A 15,851-nucleotide genomic window follows, 5' to 3' on the forward strand; every position below is an offset into this window, starting at 1 on the left:
TTTAAGCACAGCGTTCCACCACCTGACAGCTCTGCATGTAACTTTACACTGATGTGTTTGTCCTGTTAAGATGTGAGTCAGGTTTGATGACATTTACATTTACATTTAAGTCATTTAGCAGATGCTCTTATCCAGAGCGACTTACAAATTGGTGCATTCACCTTATGACATCCAGTGGAACAGCCACTTTACAATAGTGCATCTAAATATTTTAAGGGGGGGGGGTGAGAAGGATTACTTTATCCTATCCTAAGTATTCCTTAAAGAGGTGGGGTTTCAGGTGTCTCCGGAAGGTGGTGATTGACTCCGCAGTCCTGGCGTCGTGAGGGAGTTTGTTCCACCATTGGGGAGCCAGAGCAGCGAACAGTTTTGACTGGGCTGAGCGGGAACTATACTTCCTCAGTGGTAGGGAGGCGAGCAGGCCAGAGGTGGATGAACGCAGTGCCCTTATTTGGGTGTAGGGCCTGATCAGAGCCTGGAGGTACTGAGGTGCCGTTCCCCTCACAGCTCCGTAGGCAAGCACCATGGTCTTGTAGCGGATGCAAGCTTCAACTGAAAGCCAGTGGAGAGAGCGGAGGAGCGGGGTGACGTGAGAGAACTTGGGAAGGTTGAACACTAGACGGGCTGCGGCGTTCTGGATGAGTTGTAGGGGTTTAATGGCACAGGCAGGGAGCCCAGCCAACAGCGAGTTGCAGTAATCCAGACGGGAGATGACAAGTGCCTGGATTAGGACCTGCGCCGCTTCCTGTGTGAGGCAGGGTCGTACTCTGCGGATGTTGTAGAGCATGAACCTACAGGAACGGGCCACCGCCTTGATGTTAGTTGAGAACGACAGGGTGTTGTCCAGGATCACGCCAAGGTTCTTAGCGCTCTGGGAGGAGGACACAATGGAGTTGTCAACCGTGATGGCGAGATCATGGAACGGGCAGTCCTTCCCCGGGAGGAAGAGCAGCTCCGTCTTGCCGAAGTTCAGCTTGAGGTGGTGATCCGTCATCCACACTGATATGTCTGTCAGACATGCAGAGATGCGATTCGCCACCTGGTCATCAGAAGGGGGAAAGGAGAAGATTAATTGTGTGTCGTCTGCATAGCAATGATAGGAGAGACCATGTGAGGTTATGACAGAGCCAAGTGACTTGGTGTATAGCGAGAATAGGAGAGGGCCTAGAACAGAGCCCTGGGGGACACCAGCTATGATGACCCAGTGTCTTTGTGGTGTCATAGGATAATCCCCTTGTTTTTAGCCCACAAAGCCATAATGTTGTAGGCTATACTTCATCTGTTCAGAATTGAATGTTTGATACCAGTTGGGGAGAGAAGTGGATTTACAATAGTATCTTTAAATATAGCTGCCAACTGTGAACCATTTCTTTATGACGTTGTTTTGCGTTTTAGCAGTGGCGATTTTAGCATGTAAATCTTTGTGGGGAAATCTAAAAAAAAAGGTTTTAGATGCATGCCAGCAAAGCCACAACACAACACTAAACAATATATTAATTGCACTATAACGGTGGCAAACGGCAGTCCAAACGGAAGTCCCAACACCTTAACACTGTTACACCTGGCTATCAGCGGAGCTTTGTCTGGCAGTGAAATAGTAAAAAAAAATAGCTGTACATTTTTTATTTAACCTTTATTTAACCAGGTAAGCTAGTTCTCATTTACAACTGCGACCTGGCCAAGATAAAGCAAAGCAGTGCGACACAAACAACAACAGGGGAACATGGAATAAACAAGCGTACAGTCAATAACACAATAGAAAAAAAAGAAAGTCTATATACAGTAGGTGCAAATGGCATGAGGTGGTATGGCAATAAATAGGCCATAGTAGCAAAGTAATTACAATTTAGCAAATCTTTTCTTTTTTTTATTCCAAATCAGTCATTGTTGAATTAGCGATTTCCAACTTGTTGTGTAATGTTTATGTCCAATGGCCGATGAGCACCGATACGTTTTATATATAATGTATCTTCATAATTTGTCTTCATATCATAATTTGTCTTCATATGACGAGGATTGAAAAGGAAGTATAATGTTGAGTCCAGTCCAATCAAAGCTACTGTAGATATAACGTGATTTGAACACTGAGCTAATCACGGTGCAATTAGAGAACATTACTAACCCCTATGCTCCGTATTTTCTGCTGGCTGCCCTACCACTACAGAAAGCACTGCCTTATTCAAGAAAGCAAATAAGCATGTTTGTATGCAGCTTTTTTAACAAAAATGTTTTTCTTCATTGCTTGCAAACTGATATGTGACACATATTAATGCCAAAATAACATGCAAAACATGTCAAACATGTATTTATTTTTAGCTAAACAGGTGGGGCTCAAAACAGTGGCGACCCTGAACTACGGGTTGCCCCTGCGTATTAGGCATCTCCCGATTACTGCATTTCATGCTTTGCGTGTACTGTTAACACTGGTTATTCCCCCATAAGTATCAGTCTGATATGGCAAATTGTCTTTCCTACATTGTATGCCACAGGCCTACATGTACATTGAGATCTAAAAGATAATCATTGTCCTCTCACAAAATGATTATACTACAACTGACAACTGTAGCAAATGAATCCTGACCAAATGTTTTACTAAATCATTCTCAAGAGCCCAATATCATGAACATTGCAACATCATTCTTGATAGCCGCAAGCCACTGGCAGCATCGGGGTAAATCTCTGGAATGAAGAATGCTGAAACATAAGTCATATTGCGCTTGTTTGTAATTAGCATAGCCAGACAGGGAACATAACATGGGCATGTGACAAAATTTAGAGAAAAATGTTCCCAAAAAATTGCCTAGAGAAGTAATGAGATTATTGTGTTGTAAAAGTAAACAATGCCATCATCCAAGTTTGTGGGCACGTCCCATCTAGGAGTGGTATCTGCATTCGTTACAAATGCCGGACTTTGTGGTTCACTATGAGCAGCCAAATACCCAGGAATTCGAAACGTCTTGAATCTTGCAATGAAATGATAATGTGTTCATTCTAGGTTGTGGTTACGATCATTTTTATGTTTATGATAACGTAATAATGTTAATATAGTAATGACTATATGCCGTGGCTGAGCCAGAGTGAAGTTTCCCTTCAAATAGTATTTATTAGTTTTACTAGCTCTGTGTATCCTCAAATTTAAAAAAGTGAGGGAGTGTCACTCCCCCGCGCTCTGGCAGCACTACACCCGTGCTGCGCAAACAGCATCTAATGGCTACGTTTCTGTTCTTGTTCCAGGGAAGCACTACCGCAAGTCCTGTGCATCGTCTGGGGCCTGCCTCATCGCCTCCTCTGGCTACCAGCAGTTCTGCACAGGGAAGCTCTACTCCGTGTGCATCAGCTGCTGCAACACTCCCCTCTGTAATGGACCCCGTCAGAAGAAACAGAGTTCCAGAAACAGAGTTCCCTCTGCCGCCTCGTCCCTAAGCCCACTACACAGCCTCTCCATACTTTTTCTTCCCTTCCTCCTGCGCCCACCCTCCATATTCAGCTGAGAGCCTATGATTGGCTGGTTTGGTCTCATCAAGACTGTGGTTAAAATTTAGGCTTGATACAGTGTCCATACTGTCAATGGATGTATGACGCTGTCCTAACATAGACACGGTATTTAGATGATGTCTTAATAAGGACAGCAACTAAAGGTCGAAGGGCATTGATTGAAGAAAGGTTCTGAAGGAACCTCCCAAATATGTTTATAGTGTCAGTCATATGCACCACAGGAAAGGACTTTGGCGAGTGGAAGTGAGGTGGCCATGGAGCAATATCACTTCTAATGGGTCACATTTTACCCCCTTTTTCCTCCTAACATAACAATGGTCATTATGGCCAAACTATTTTTGTTTGATCAGACCAGAGGACATTTCTCCAAAAAGTACGATCTTTGTCCCCATGTGCAGTTGCAAACTGTAGTCTGGCTTTTTTACGGCAGTTTTGAAGCAGTGGCTTCTTCCTTTCTGTCCGGCCTTTCAGGTTATATCAATACAGGACTCGTTTTACTGTGGATATAGATACTTTTGTACCTGTTTCCTCCAGCATCTTCACAAGGTCTTTTGCTGTTGTTCTGGGATTGATTTTCACTTTTCGCACCAAAGTACGTTCATCTCTAGGAGACAGAACATGTCTCCTTCCTGAGAGGCATGACGGCTGCGTGGACCCATGGTGTTTATACTTGCGTACTATTGTTTGTACAGATGAACGTGGTACCTTCAGGCATTTGGAAATTGCTCCCAAGGATGAACCAGACTTGTGAAGGTCTACAAACAAAATTCTGAGGTCTTGGCTGATTTCTTTTTATTTTCCCATGATGTCAAGCAAAGAGGCACTGAGTTTGAAGGTAGGCCTTGAAATACATCCACAGGTACACCTCCTATTGACTCAAATGGTGTCAATTAGCTTATCAGAAGCTTCTAAAGCCATGACATCATTTTCTGGAATGTTCCAAGCTGTTTAAAGGCACAGTCAACTAACTGTATGTAAACTTCTGACCCACTAGAATTTTGATTAAGTGAAATAATCTGTTTAAAAAATTGTTGGAAAAATGACTTGTGTCATGCAGAAAGTAGATGTCCTAACCGACTTGCCAAAACTATAGTTTGTTAACAAGAAATTTGAGGAGTGGTTGAAAAACTAGTTTTAATGACTCCAAGCTAAGTGTATGTAAACTTCCGACTTCAACTGTATATTTGTAGATGAGCTGGAAGAGGGCCCTATTCAATCGGTATTGCTGAAGCGCTAAATTTTGCGTGCTACTGTACAAATGTTCATTTCTGATTGAGTCTCTGGGACAGCGGGAACGTTGTCTCTAATTGTGAATCATGCTTTAAAGCTGAACTGGACTACAGACACAAAATGAACAAAAACACAAATAAACCAACAGATTAACTGACCATTTTTTGTATTACGACATCCATTTTAGGAAGTCGTCAACTCTGTCAGTGGTCAGTTATGGATGCCATGCAAATCAATGGAAAAGAATACTTGATGAACAGTGTTGAGAACATTTTGTGAATGTGATAATGAGTTACAGTATGGAGAAGTGTTTATCTCTTGTCAAGGAAACACATCACTGTAATCAACACTTCCAATACGAACCTTTTCCAATGCTCCAACTTTTAAAATGTACAGTATGAGATGAAATTGGTAAAAATGATCCTGACTGTGCTTTGACTGCATGTAATATGTTAGACTCCTCACGTCTTTAGTCTGTAGAGGCACCACACTTATCAGCTTGTGACAGATTGTTGCAGTCTTTGTTGGAGGATATGCTGTATTCCTCTCTGATTGATCAATTGAATACTGTAATAGAGAAGACAGCTTAGTGGCTCTCCTTGGGTTCAATTTTCATGGTCACCTAGAAGTCATTCTTGACTGTGTTTGACTCACCCGATCAATTCTACTTCATAACCGAAGCCAAGAAGCATATTTTGTCACGTTTATCAAATCAAATTGTATTTGTCACATTCGCCAAATACAACATGAAATGCTTACTTACAAGCCCTTAACCAATAATGCAATTTTTTAGAAAATAAGAGTTAAGAAAATATTTACTGAATAAACTCAAGTTTAAAAAAGTTACAATAAAAGAACAATAACGAGGCTATGTACAGGGGGTACCGGTACTGAGTCAATGTGTGTGGGGGGGTACAGGTTAGTTGAGGTAATATGGGGGGGGATCAATGCAAATTGTCCATGTAGCCTTTTGATTAACTGTTCAGCAGTCTTATGGCTTGGGGGTATTTTGCAGCGATCAATAAAGTGCAGAAATTGTCCAAACTAATGCGTAAAAGCAAATAGCTTTTTGTGAGCATGAGTGCGGCCACTGTCTAATATACGCTAATGTAGGCTTCAATATAAAGCACACTTCAGATGACTTTTAGATTTTGAACTTTCTTCCTTTTATAAATCCATTTGCAATGCATGCCTGCTCCTTTGCACTTTTTTCAATATATCAATTATACATTTGTGGACAAACTGGAATTAAAGCCAGACTAAGTCGGTGGCACAGATGGTACTATCCAAGCAGAAGATGCAGCTCCTTCAAATATTGATATTTGGTTAAATTGACATCAAAACACAATTCAATATAACTTATGAAATTCAATAAATAGCCTACTAACTTGTCAACCAATTATTTGTTGGATTAACGTCTCCAATTTAGCCAAAAACAAAGGTTAAAGAATGGGATTAAGCCAGTGGCTCAGATGGTACCATCTAAGCAGTAGATAAATCTTCTTTAAATGTTGGTTGTGTTAACCAAACGCAATTCAATATTACTTTTGTAATACAGAAAATAGTCTCAAGTTAAGAATAATGTAACATTCAACCTTAAAATGAGTAACACATCCATGGACACATTTTGAGGTCACTCAAACTATTCATTTCTTCATAAAGCGTGCATGTTCACGATAGCATGCATAGGTCATCGCAGGTCTGTGGAGATCTTCACAATTGCTGTAATAATCTGTAGAAAATCTCAAAGGACAATGATCACTTGTACTATGTAATTTTAATTTAATCTCAACTGCAATCATGGTTCTGCTATTTGATGACCGCTTTGTTGAATATTCATTGCTGATTGGCTAGAAGGGCAATCTAGAATGTACATTAAAGCAAGATAACAGGACAGTTCGAAGAGATATTGGGACATATTGGGACACCTTGCAATCATGACGCAATAAGCGCCTACACGCAGACCGTACTTGCTACAAAATTACAGAAAGCTAAACCAACAGTCGCACAAACTGAATTTGGATACAGTATAAACGCAGGTCCAACGACTAAGAAATGTAGCTACCTAACATAGATCTTGTTTTTGCAGAGACATTGTATCCATATATTTAGAACAAACGACTGGGTCACGTCTCAAGCAACCAAAAGATGAAAATATCAACGGAATGTTTTTATTTGTATTGGTAAATGTATGCTTATAATATTGTTTTCTTTGGCAACTGTGTTATAAGCAGGATAAAAGCTTAAACAAACGCAACAGAATAAAATATACTGCTATTCTGGCTGAAGAAGTTGTGTAGCTGTAGCTAGCTCGCAGCAAGCGAGGGATATGAACATTGCCACTGAGCATGGCAATGGAACATAAAGATCGAATGACTGGGTCGCATCTCTAGCAACCAAAGGTATGAATTTGCTTATATAAATAAATAAAAAGTATTTCTACCAGTAAATGTGTGCTTTCATATTGTTTTATTTGGCAACTGTGGTACAAGCGTGATAAATGCCACCGTTCTGTACATTACTTTAGAAAAATGAACTCCGCAAAGGGACGAGGCGGTCATCATCCATTATTTCCAAGGTAATGTAGGCATTTATCCCATAAATAAACAAAACATCTGACATTGTATTCCCATTTGAACTTTGATGTGCTTTTAAATGGTTGAAAGCACAAAAAATAAATATGAATTTGGCTGTGAACACGGCATAATCCGGAAACAGGTGTTTTATACAACAGCCTTCTATGTGTTCTATTTTCGACTCCCTCTGCATATTTGCAATCAAACGCCAGAATTTTCTCCATCTCCTTAGCTATCATACTCCAATTCCACTGATTCCAAAACTCATGGCTAGCGGGAAGGTTCTTGTCTTTTTCTGAAACTTGTAATTTAACAATTGTATTCGTATTTACATATGGCATAAAAGTTTGTTATTAAGGCACACAAAATTTCACATGTTCCAGAAGGCATTTCTGCCCAAAAACGCATTTTGATAAAAAATAAAAAAAAGGTTTTACATTCAAATGGCTCTCCTGTGAAGTATGCCTAGTTTCCTGAAATGAATCACAATTTGAATTCAGCGAATCATCAGTCATTTGTGTCAGTTTGCTAAGCACTTGTAAATTGGTCAGCTGTTTGAACCATTAAAGGGTGTTCTGCTCTTCTTGAGTAGATGAGTGACCTTTTCCTCCCTCCATGTCTGAGTCTTCTTGGCTTAAATTGAAGATGTGGCAAACAGGAGTCACAATTTATTTCGCTACCAACCTCAGCAATTTTACCATCCAGGTTGTCGATACCAGGTGGTTTGTCTTTATTTATAGATAGGAAGAAAAAAAAATCCCCCTCTTCCACACCCAAATTGTGGAACTCAAAACTACAGTGTTCATCTTTCATTATTTGGTCCATTATGCATAAATGTGAAGGCTCAGCATTTGTTGTTTGCATGTCATGCCTATGTTTGCAAATCTTTTTTTTAAAGTTCTAACTGGTAGGTTTTATATGTACCTTTACTTAACTAGGCAAGTCAGTTAAGAACAAATTCTTATTTTCAATGACGGCCTAGAAACAGTGGGTTACGACAGATTTGTACCTTGTCAGCTCGGGGGTTTGAACTTGCAACCTTCCGGTTGCTAGTCCACCACTCTAAGCACTAGGCTACCCCGCCGCCCCAAAAGGTTTTGCTATGAACAAGCCACCTGCCTCAATGAAGTATGGAGCTGAGTTTGCTATTTTGCCTAGAATTTCATTTTAAGTTCTCCAGAGCTTTTTACTATCATTCTTTATATCATTTATCTTTATTCCATAGTATAGTTTATTCGTCTTTCGGTTTAGTTATGTGATTTCTCAATTTATTGTATGTTTGCCAGTCTGCTGTGTTGTCAGACTTATTTGCTATTCCCTTTGCCTCATCCCCCTCAGACATACAGTTTTTCATTTAATCATCTAGGCATGGGGATTTATCAGTTCTAACAGTGTTTCTTGATGGGCGCATGCCTATCATTAACCAGACGAAGTCGTTTCATAAATGCTTCAAGTGCAAATTCAGGATGTTCCTCATTACACTCATCAGACGAACAAATATTTTTCACATCTTCGATGTCATTGCAAAATGATAATTTATACACAATTTTAGGCCCAGGCTTTGGAACTCTGGTTGGTTGATTGATAACATGAACCCGATTGCAGATGGTTGAAAGCATAGTGATAACACACTGGAAATTCAACTAACTTTTGACTGTCTTTGGAGTGGATGAATAAAGGTTGCAATCTCATTGATCAACGTCTCAACCAAATATTACCCAATTATCCACGTTGAAATGACGTGGTTTGCCCAGTGGGCTATTACGCTCAGTCTTGAACTGTGGATAACAAAATTAGGCTGTAATGATGAGAGTATAAAACTATTGACTATAAAAGTGCGCTGTTTTGTCGATTTGTACAGTTTATGTCATATCGGCAGGTTGGATTAATTTGCATACAGGGAGGGAACCAGGGAATCTGGTCACAATACGGACTAAATGTTATTACCATGTGTCGAAGCAACAAATCTCAATCAGATAGTGATCGGATCATCTCGTTCGGATTTGAATAATCTTCAAAGCACCGAATGTGTCGCATTATATTTCAGTCTCATCAGGCTCATTTCCCTTTCGCACCGAAATCGAGCGTGATTCATCGGTTGTGGGAAGGGCCTCCTCAGGGCTGGGAGCTGGAGTGTCCTTACGAATATGTAAGGTAGTGAACGTAGGCATCTTGAACTCCATGCTCTGAGTCTGAGTAGACCTGCCGCCATGACCACAACGCAGCGACTTTAGCAGGGGCCGCAACGAGCGGGTCGAGTTTTCCTCTGAGCTCCTCAGAGTCCGTTTGTTGACATGCTCAATGGTGAGGTGGCAGCGCAGCACCTGGACAAAGACCTGTTGGAATTGGCTGGAGGAGAGGTTGTACAGGAAGGGGTTGAGCACGGAGCTGAGGTAAAAGAAGGTGTCAGCCACAGGGTGCAGCGCCACATAGCTGCGGAAGTAGGGCATGGTCCAGCTGGACTTGGGCACGGCGGCGGTCATCAGGCGACGCACCTGGTTGGGAAGCCAGCAGACGGTGAGGGAGCCCACTATTAAACCTGAGAAAAGAGGGATGGAGACAGGGAGTGAGAGAGGGGGAAGAAGAGAGAGGGAGAGTAAGTAATTAAGAATAGGGAAGTAGAGTAATGAATAATGCTAATAAATGTCAGTGCATGGAGGTCTGTGCTGGTGTACAAAAAACAGCCAGGTAGTTCTTAGGGGATTGCGTTGATTTCAAATGACATTTCAATAATTTAGTTGTATTTATATTCATATTGGCAAACTACTAAAAGGTCCACTGATTATGAATTGAGGGCACTGAAATGCTGTGAAATCCGAAAATAAATGATGAGCTACATAAATATTTTATTCAGCCCTGTGTCACAGTGAGGTGGAGTTGAGAGTAGAAGAGGTGCATTATACGTCGACAGTGAGTAGGCCATTAGAGAGGGTAATTACACATTCTTACTGACTCCTTGATTGTTTTAGTGAATCTCAAGACTACAACAGTACCCATTCTAATGGTCAAAATTATACAACACATAAAGAAAAAACATCAACGGGGAAATGTCTTTCTATCCAATTTATGTTTTCATTAATGGGGGTGTTATTTGATGTGTAACAATCATTTTAAAAGAAAACCTCAGAATAAAGGCAACTGCTGAAAAACATTGTTTGAACATTATCCTTGCCAAAATAAATAAAATGGGGTTTTAATAAGAATGAAAAAAAAAAAACATTCATTGAGTGTATAAGTTCTCTGTGATGATGAGGTTCAGGTTCTAGAAACATTCCTCCCTGGCTAATGTTGTATGTACTCTTTGGGGAAACACTGATGAATAAGTTATACACTGCATGAAAAAGTGGTAGAATAACTCCCGCACACACAGTTACCTATCTTCGCAATTGATTTCTTTAGTGTTTAAATTAAATAAGTATTAAACATACTGTAGTCTAACTATTTTTAGGTGTTACAATACATGTTTAACACTGTTTAATTAACTAACACTTTTTAAGTGTTGAAATAATGTAAACTGTTTAGTTTGCTTACCAACATGTACATGAAGTTGTTGATTCTAGACATACATATCTGCACTGTTCTTATTTCCAGTACATACTATGCTGCTTATCTAAAAATCCACATGCAAATTGGTCAAATCTCACTGCATATGGGTCCCTTTGGCTTATACATCTTTTTTTTGTGCAGACTTGAATGCAGGTTGATCTTACAGAATTCTTCCGAAGTGTGAATGCACCATGAGGCAAAGTCATACAGTAGCAAGTGTCAGGAATGGGTCTCAGAAAACACAAGACAGAGAAACTTTAATTGTGAAATGTACAGTATGCTATTTATGACTGGAAAGTAGGCTTAGATTATATGTCATGTGTATGCTATGGCAGGTGCATAAACCATGAAGCATGATCTCAGCACATATCTATCATATGCTTTAAGCCTCATGCTAAAGTAGACTAAGCTGACAGTAAAGTATGTGGAGATTAAACTCCAACCCTTGGTGTTAGTGAGATTGGACTCTTATAGCTAAACTATTCTATTACCTACAAACATGCCGGAATTGTGTTGAAGATACAATATCCACACTCAACCATATTTCTAATGCTAAATGAATAATGCTTAGTTCCACATCAACAAATGCCTCCCGAAGAGACACATTCCTGAGAGCATTGATCCACTGCATCACAAACTCAAAAGTAACAGGTCGATGGGCTACAATTTCCCAACTGAAATCAAGTTAAAAAAATAGAAATGGGCTAGTCAAGTTACATCAGAGGCAAAATATTTTATTAATTTCTCAAACATATCTCAAGACAATACATGCCTAAAGGGGTAAACCGAAAACTCATAGAGATACTATAAGTCAAATGGAAACTTCTCACAGAATATTTAGCAATGTCATGACTGTCCTGATCAGGTCACAACCCTACAGATTATCTCTCAACCCCAACAGAGGAGGAGAGATCTAGGGTTCTGAAGATGTGGGGGTTTTATGACCCCCCACGGCCATGGTAATCTTAGGCCACAGACAACATTCCTGTGTCCTCCTGAACCAACCTCAGAACATTAAACATGCAATAAAGGGACTTTGGAACAATGGTTTCCGTCAGCCACAATGGTGGTCGTGACGATAGATGGAATATGACAATGTATCTCATTTTTGTTTTGTTATTAAAGGTTAATAGATGACTTTATTGCGAAAACATTGTAACTGTAAGAGTTTTCCTAGGATATGCTTGATATTTATACATTGTACTTTGTGTGTAAAATGTCCAAATCAAAGAGAATGTTTTGGTAAAGATGAAATGTGAAGTTAGTTGTCTAAAATTGGATTTGAGTCAAATCTAGACCTTGCCTCTTAACTTGGTACGCCCAGAGAATTGCCCTAACCCGAGGGTAAAAGACTGCAGCCGAGGTCTAAAAACTCAACAAACTCAAAACTCAACCCAAGATTGAAGAGAAAGAAATATTTTTCTACCCATGCTACTGAGGAGTAGCTGTGTCTAAGCGAGTGAATTCAAGCCAGACCACCTAACCTCCACTATCCATCGAATCGTGGTATCTACACTGTTTCATTCCTATGCTGTGAGCCCTGAGCTACAGAGCTGTCTGTCCTCAGAAGAGCCTTCCCGGAGCAAGGGTGAGGAATCAGACCAAAAGGACACTGACATTGTGAGGATGACCAGAGAGTTGCGCCGGAGAAGTGCATCATTGAGAAGCCTAAACGGCCCACACGGAGCTTCCCATCTGAGACCTCCCACACGTAATTACATCATTATATTCTGACCCATAAGAGCGGCAGTTTGGGGCAAGGCTAGGGTTAAAATAAGCGTAGCTGACAAATGCACCCAAATGTATATTTCTCTCGTGTACTTTCTCATTTTCTCTCTCTTTTAAATCCCCATTTTGGGTGTCGGCCCGTTATACTAAGTTCTAATCAATAGCCTAGAATGTGTTTTGTGTATATGTATCTTTATATTAGCTTTCTAGTAAGTAAATACTCAACTAAGATTGGTGTGGTACGAAATCATTGGTGGGACCCGGGTTTGTGCAGATTCCCGGATTATGCAACGTTCAGAATGAGACTGTAGAGGAAACTGATTAATGAGCGACTGTTGTAAAATCGATATTCTGATATTCTTTGAGTTAATTTGGGAAATAGAAACTCAATAAAACTAATTTTCCCATGGTGCCCCAGGTTAATAATTGCTTGATTCAGTTAATCACGCAATTAGAAACCTTTAATGAGCAACAGTCGTCACATTAACTAATACAACGCCACGACAGCGGGAACATATGAATATCAAAACTTTCAAAGCAGGATTTGCTTATTTCATCAAAAAGACTCCAATGGTGTTAGAAACTTTCTTACATTTTGAATATATGCATTATTAATGAATGGATATGAATGCTGTTATGAGTCCTAATGTAAGACAGTTTTGTCAAAATGTGTCAAGTTTTTCAGTGTGTACGGCTGTGCATTAATATTTAAGAGATATCTTGACATTATTATAACAAACATTATGTTACATTATATCCAAGGGTTTTGTGGTAATTTGACGATCAATAATAGATCTGGCTATTTGTTTTCCGCAGACCAAGTTGTTCTTGTGGAAGTTGGCCTTTACTTCATCATTTAAAATGAGCTTTATAATCCTGAGAAGTGTTTTTCATTCCTCTCATTCAACTGTCATGTGGTTTGAGCCATATAATTTTTTACAGACAACTAATGAAATTAGAGAACAATGCCTGAACTGGAACGAGTCTAATCTGCTCATAAAAGCCACTACTTGACTTATACTTTCCCTCCTAGTCAACACACAACATGCAGACAGCTACCAAATGCCATCAGTGGCCACCCTTCCAACAATGCAGCAAAAGGACAAATGGGGCTGGAATTAAAACACTGTATGCACTGCTTCTGTGCTTTATTCCTACACATACACACATTACTCATCATACATATGGGACTGGAGCTTGGCATAAGACCCAGTGAAACTGCTGGAGGTGGGTTTTGGGACATGGAAATGCACCACTCTGTGGTGCATGTTTGATGGAACATAATTATTAATTTATTTGATTGTGGCGACATCTATGAAGTCTGAAAATGGTTTAATCCCCTTTGTGTGGAATATTTGTTTTTGTTAGTTCTGCACAGGCTATGAAATACCAAGGAACAACATGGCTCTGCCAGTGCCTAGTCCAGGTGTTGGCACACTATTGTCAAACAGAGCCCCTTGGATGTTAACACTGGTTCTCCCTGACAGGTTTACCATTCTTGTAGAATTGATTAAGTCTATCCTTCGCGTGACCTTTTAACTAATACCATGTCCAAATGTTGAGCAGAGAACCATGAAGACAATTCCCGACAGCTATTTGCTCCAAATTCCCGGGGAGGAGATCGATTCGAGTTTGGTTCTTCCTATCCCAAGGCTTCCTCATTCTAGTGGCCAGTCACCTGGAAAATTGGCATTGGGCCAGCATGGATTGGTGCAGTAAAACCATAATAGAATTAAACTGTAAAACATTCAAATGTTATAGCTTCCGTAATGGTAGTTGTCAATGACTGTTGATTGATGTTTTATTTTTATGTATTTTTGTGTTGTGGGTCTTTGGTTGAATACAGTGTCTAGTATCTGTCTTATGCCATATGATTCCAAGAAACAGGATGAGATGTTACTATCCTTTGTGCAAGCACTTCCAAGAGTTAATGAACAGTGAGCGTGGTGAAATTTGGGGAGCACATTGTCAGTAGTGTACCTTTGGTTCCTAGGGTGTTTCGGCCTTTCACACTATACACCCTCCTCAAAGGCGACCAGCGACAGGGTGATCAATCCTACGCTTGCGTCCCATTCCCAATTAGTCATAGGAGTTGCCTTGTTGTTGATAGCAAACATCCCATGGGACTATGCATGGCAGGGGCGTCCTCCTCCCTGAGTCAATCATTGTTGACCGCATACCTCCTGGCCCTCTCACTTCGGGGCCCAGCTGGGGTCTTTCCTCTTCATCCAGAGCCACTGACTGCTGCCTTCTGCCGCCTCTGATACAGCTTTGATTGCCGAACGCTGGCTCTGGCCCTTAATTCCCAGGTCTCTAAGCAGTCTGGTTGTAGATGTTGCCACAAAACCTCTGCAGCCCACCTCCACTGGTCGGACTTCTGTGTTCCAGCCATGATGCCGTGCTTCGGCAGCTAGATCAGCATAGCGCAGATGTTTTCGCTCATAAGCCTCATCTACTGAGTTTTCCCAGGGTACTGTGAGCTCAATGATGAAGACCTTATTGAGTGAACGGGACCAGAGCACCATGTCAGGTCTTAGGGTGGTGGTTGCGATCTCCGGAGGAAACACAAGTTGCCGGCCAATGTCAGCTAGCATTTTCCAGTCGCGGGCCAAGCGCAGCTGGTCTCGCTCTAATGGTGTAGAGCCGCTCTTCGGTGGTTTAGCCCCTTCGCGGACAAAGTTTGTCCGTAAGGAGTGTGATGCTGCTGTGGGTGGTAGGGAGTTGGTGGCAGCTCGCTTGTCCTCCAGGGCGGACGCAAGGTTTTTAAGGACTTGGTTGTGACGCCAAGTGTAGCGTCCTTGGGCGAGGCTTGTTTTACAGCCTGTGAGAATGTGCCTGAGGTTGGCTGGCATGGAACAGAGGGCACAGTCCAGATCTTCACCATACCATTGGTGAAGATTAACTGGTGTTGGAAGGACGTCATATGTTGCTCTGATGGAAAAGCTCAACCGCCTCACTTCCATGGCCCACAGATCCTTCCAGCTGATCTTCCTCTTCTCCACACTGTCCCATCGAGTCCACTGTCCCTGTTTGGCAAGAGAGACTGCCTTGGCCCACCTTGCAGCCTCCTCCTGATGGCGTACTTCCTGCACTACCATCTTCCGCCGCTCTGGTGCAGTGGCCTTACTCCAAGCAGCACGGCTAGTTAGACCAAGGCCTCCTCTCCCTTGCTGAACATGACCCACAATGTCAGCATGTCTGAGGGCTGCTGTTGCCTCCTGGACTGCTTTTCCTGGCCTCCATTTGCGCCCAGTTGCCAAGGTCGGCGCGTTGTTG

At 41.2% G+C, this 15,851-nt stretch overlaps 2 protein-coding genes across 2 annotated transcripts in view; one reads left to right on the plus strand and one right to left on the minus strand.

The window, feature by feature from the left end:
• Positions 1-3,874, plus strand: part of LOC124014617 (ly6/PLAUR domain-containing protein 1-like) — a 47,841-nt gene extending 43,967 nt beyond the window's left edge. The window contains exon 3 of the mRNA XM_046329853.1: positions 3,235-3,874. Coding sequence (XP_046185809.1) covers positions 3,235-3,491 — 257 coding nt within the window. The 3' untranslated portion in view covers positions 3,492-3,874. The remainder of the gene's footprint in view (positions 1-3,234) is intronic.
• A 3,783-nt stretch (positions 3,875-7,657) lies between these two features.
• LOC124014761 (G-protein coupled receptor 39-like) overlaps positions 7,658-15,851 on the minus strand; it is a 48,584-nt gene continuing 40,390 nt past the window's right edge. The window contains exon 2 of the mRNA XM_046329865.1: positions 7,658-9,840. Coding sequence (XP_046185821.1) covers positions 9,338-9,840 — 503 coding nt within the window. The 3' untranslated portion in view covers positions 7,658-9,337. The remainder of the gene's footprint in view (positions 9,841-15,851) is intronic.

This window comes from Oncorhynchus gorbuscha, linkage group LG01, assembly GCF_021184085.1.
Source record: "Oncorhynchus gorbuscha isolate QuinsamMale2020 ecotype Even-year linkage group LG01, OgorEven_v1.0, whole genome shotgun sequence".
Taxonomy (NCBI): domain Eukaryota; kingdom Metazoa; phylum Chordata; class Actinopteri; order Salmoniformes; family Salmonidae; genus Oncorhynchus; species Oncorhynchus gorbuscha.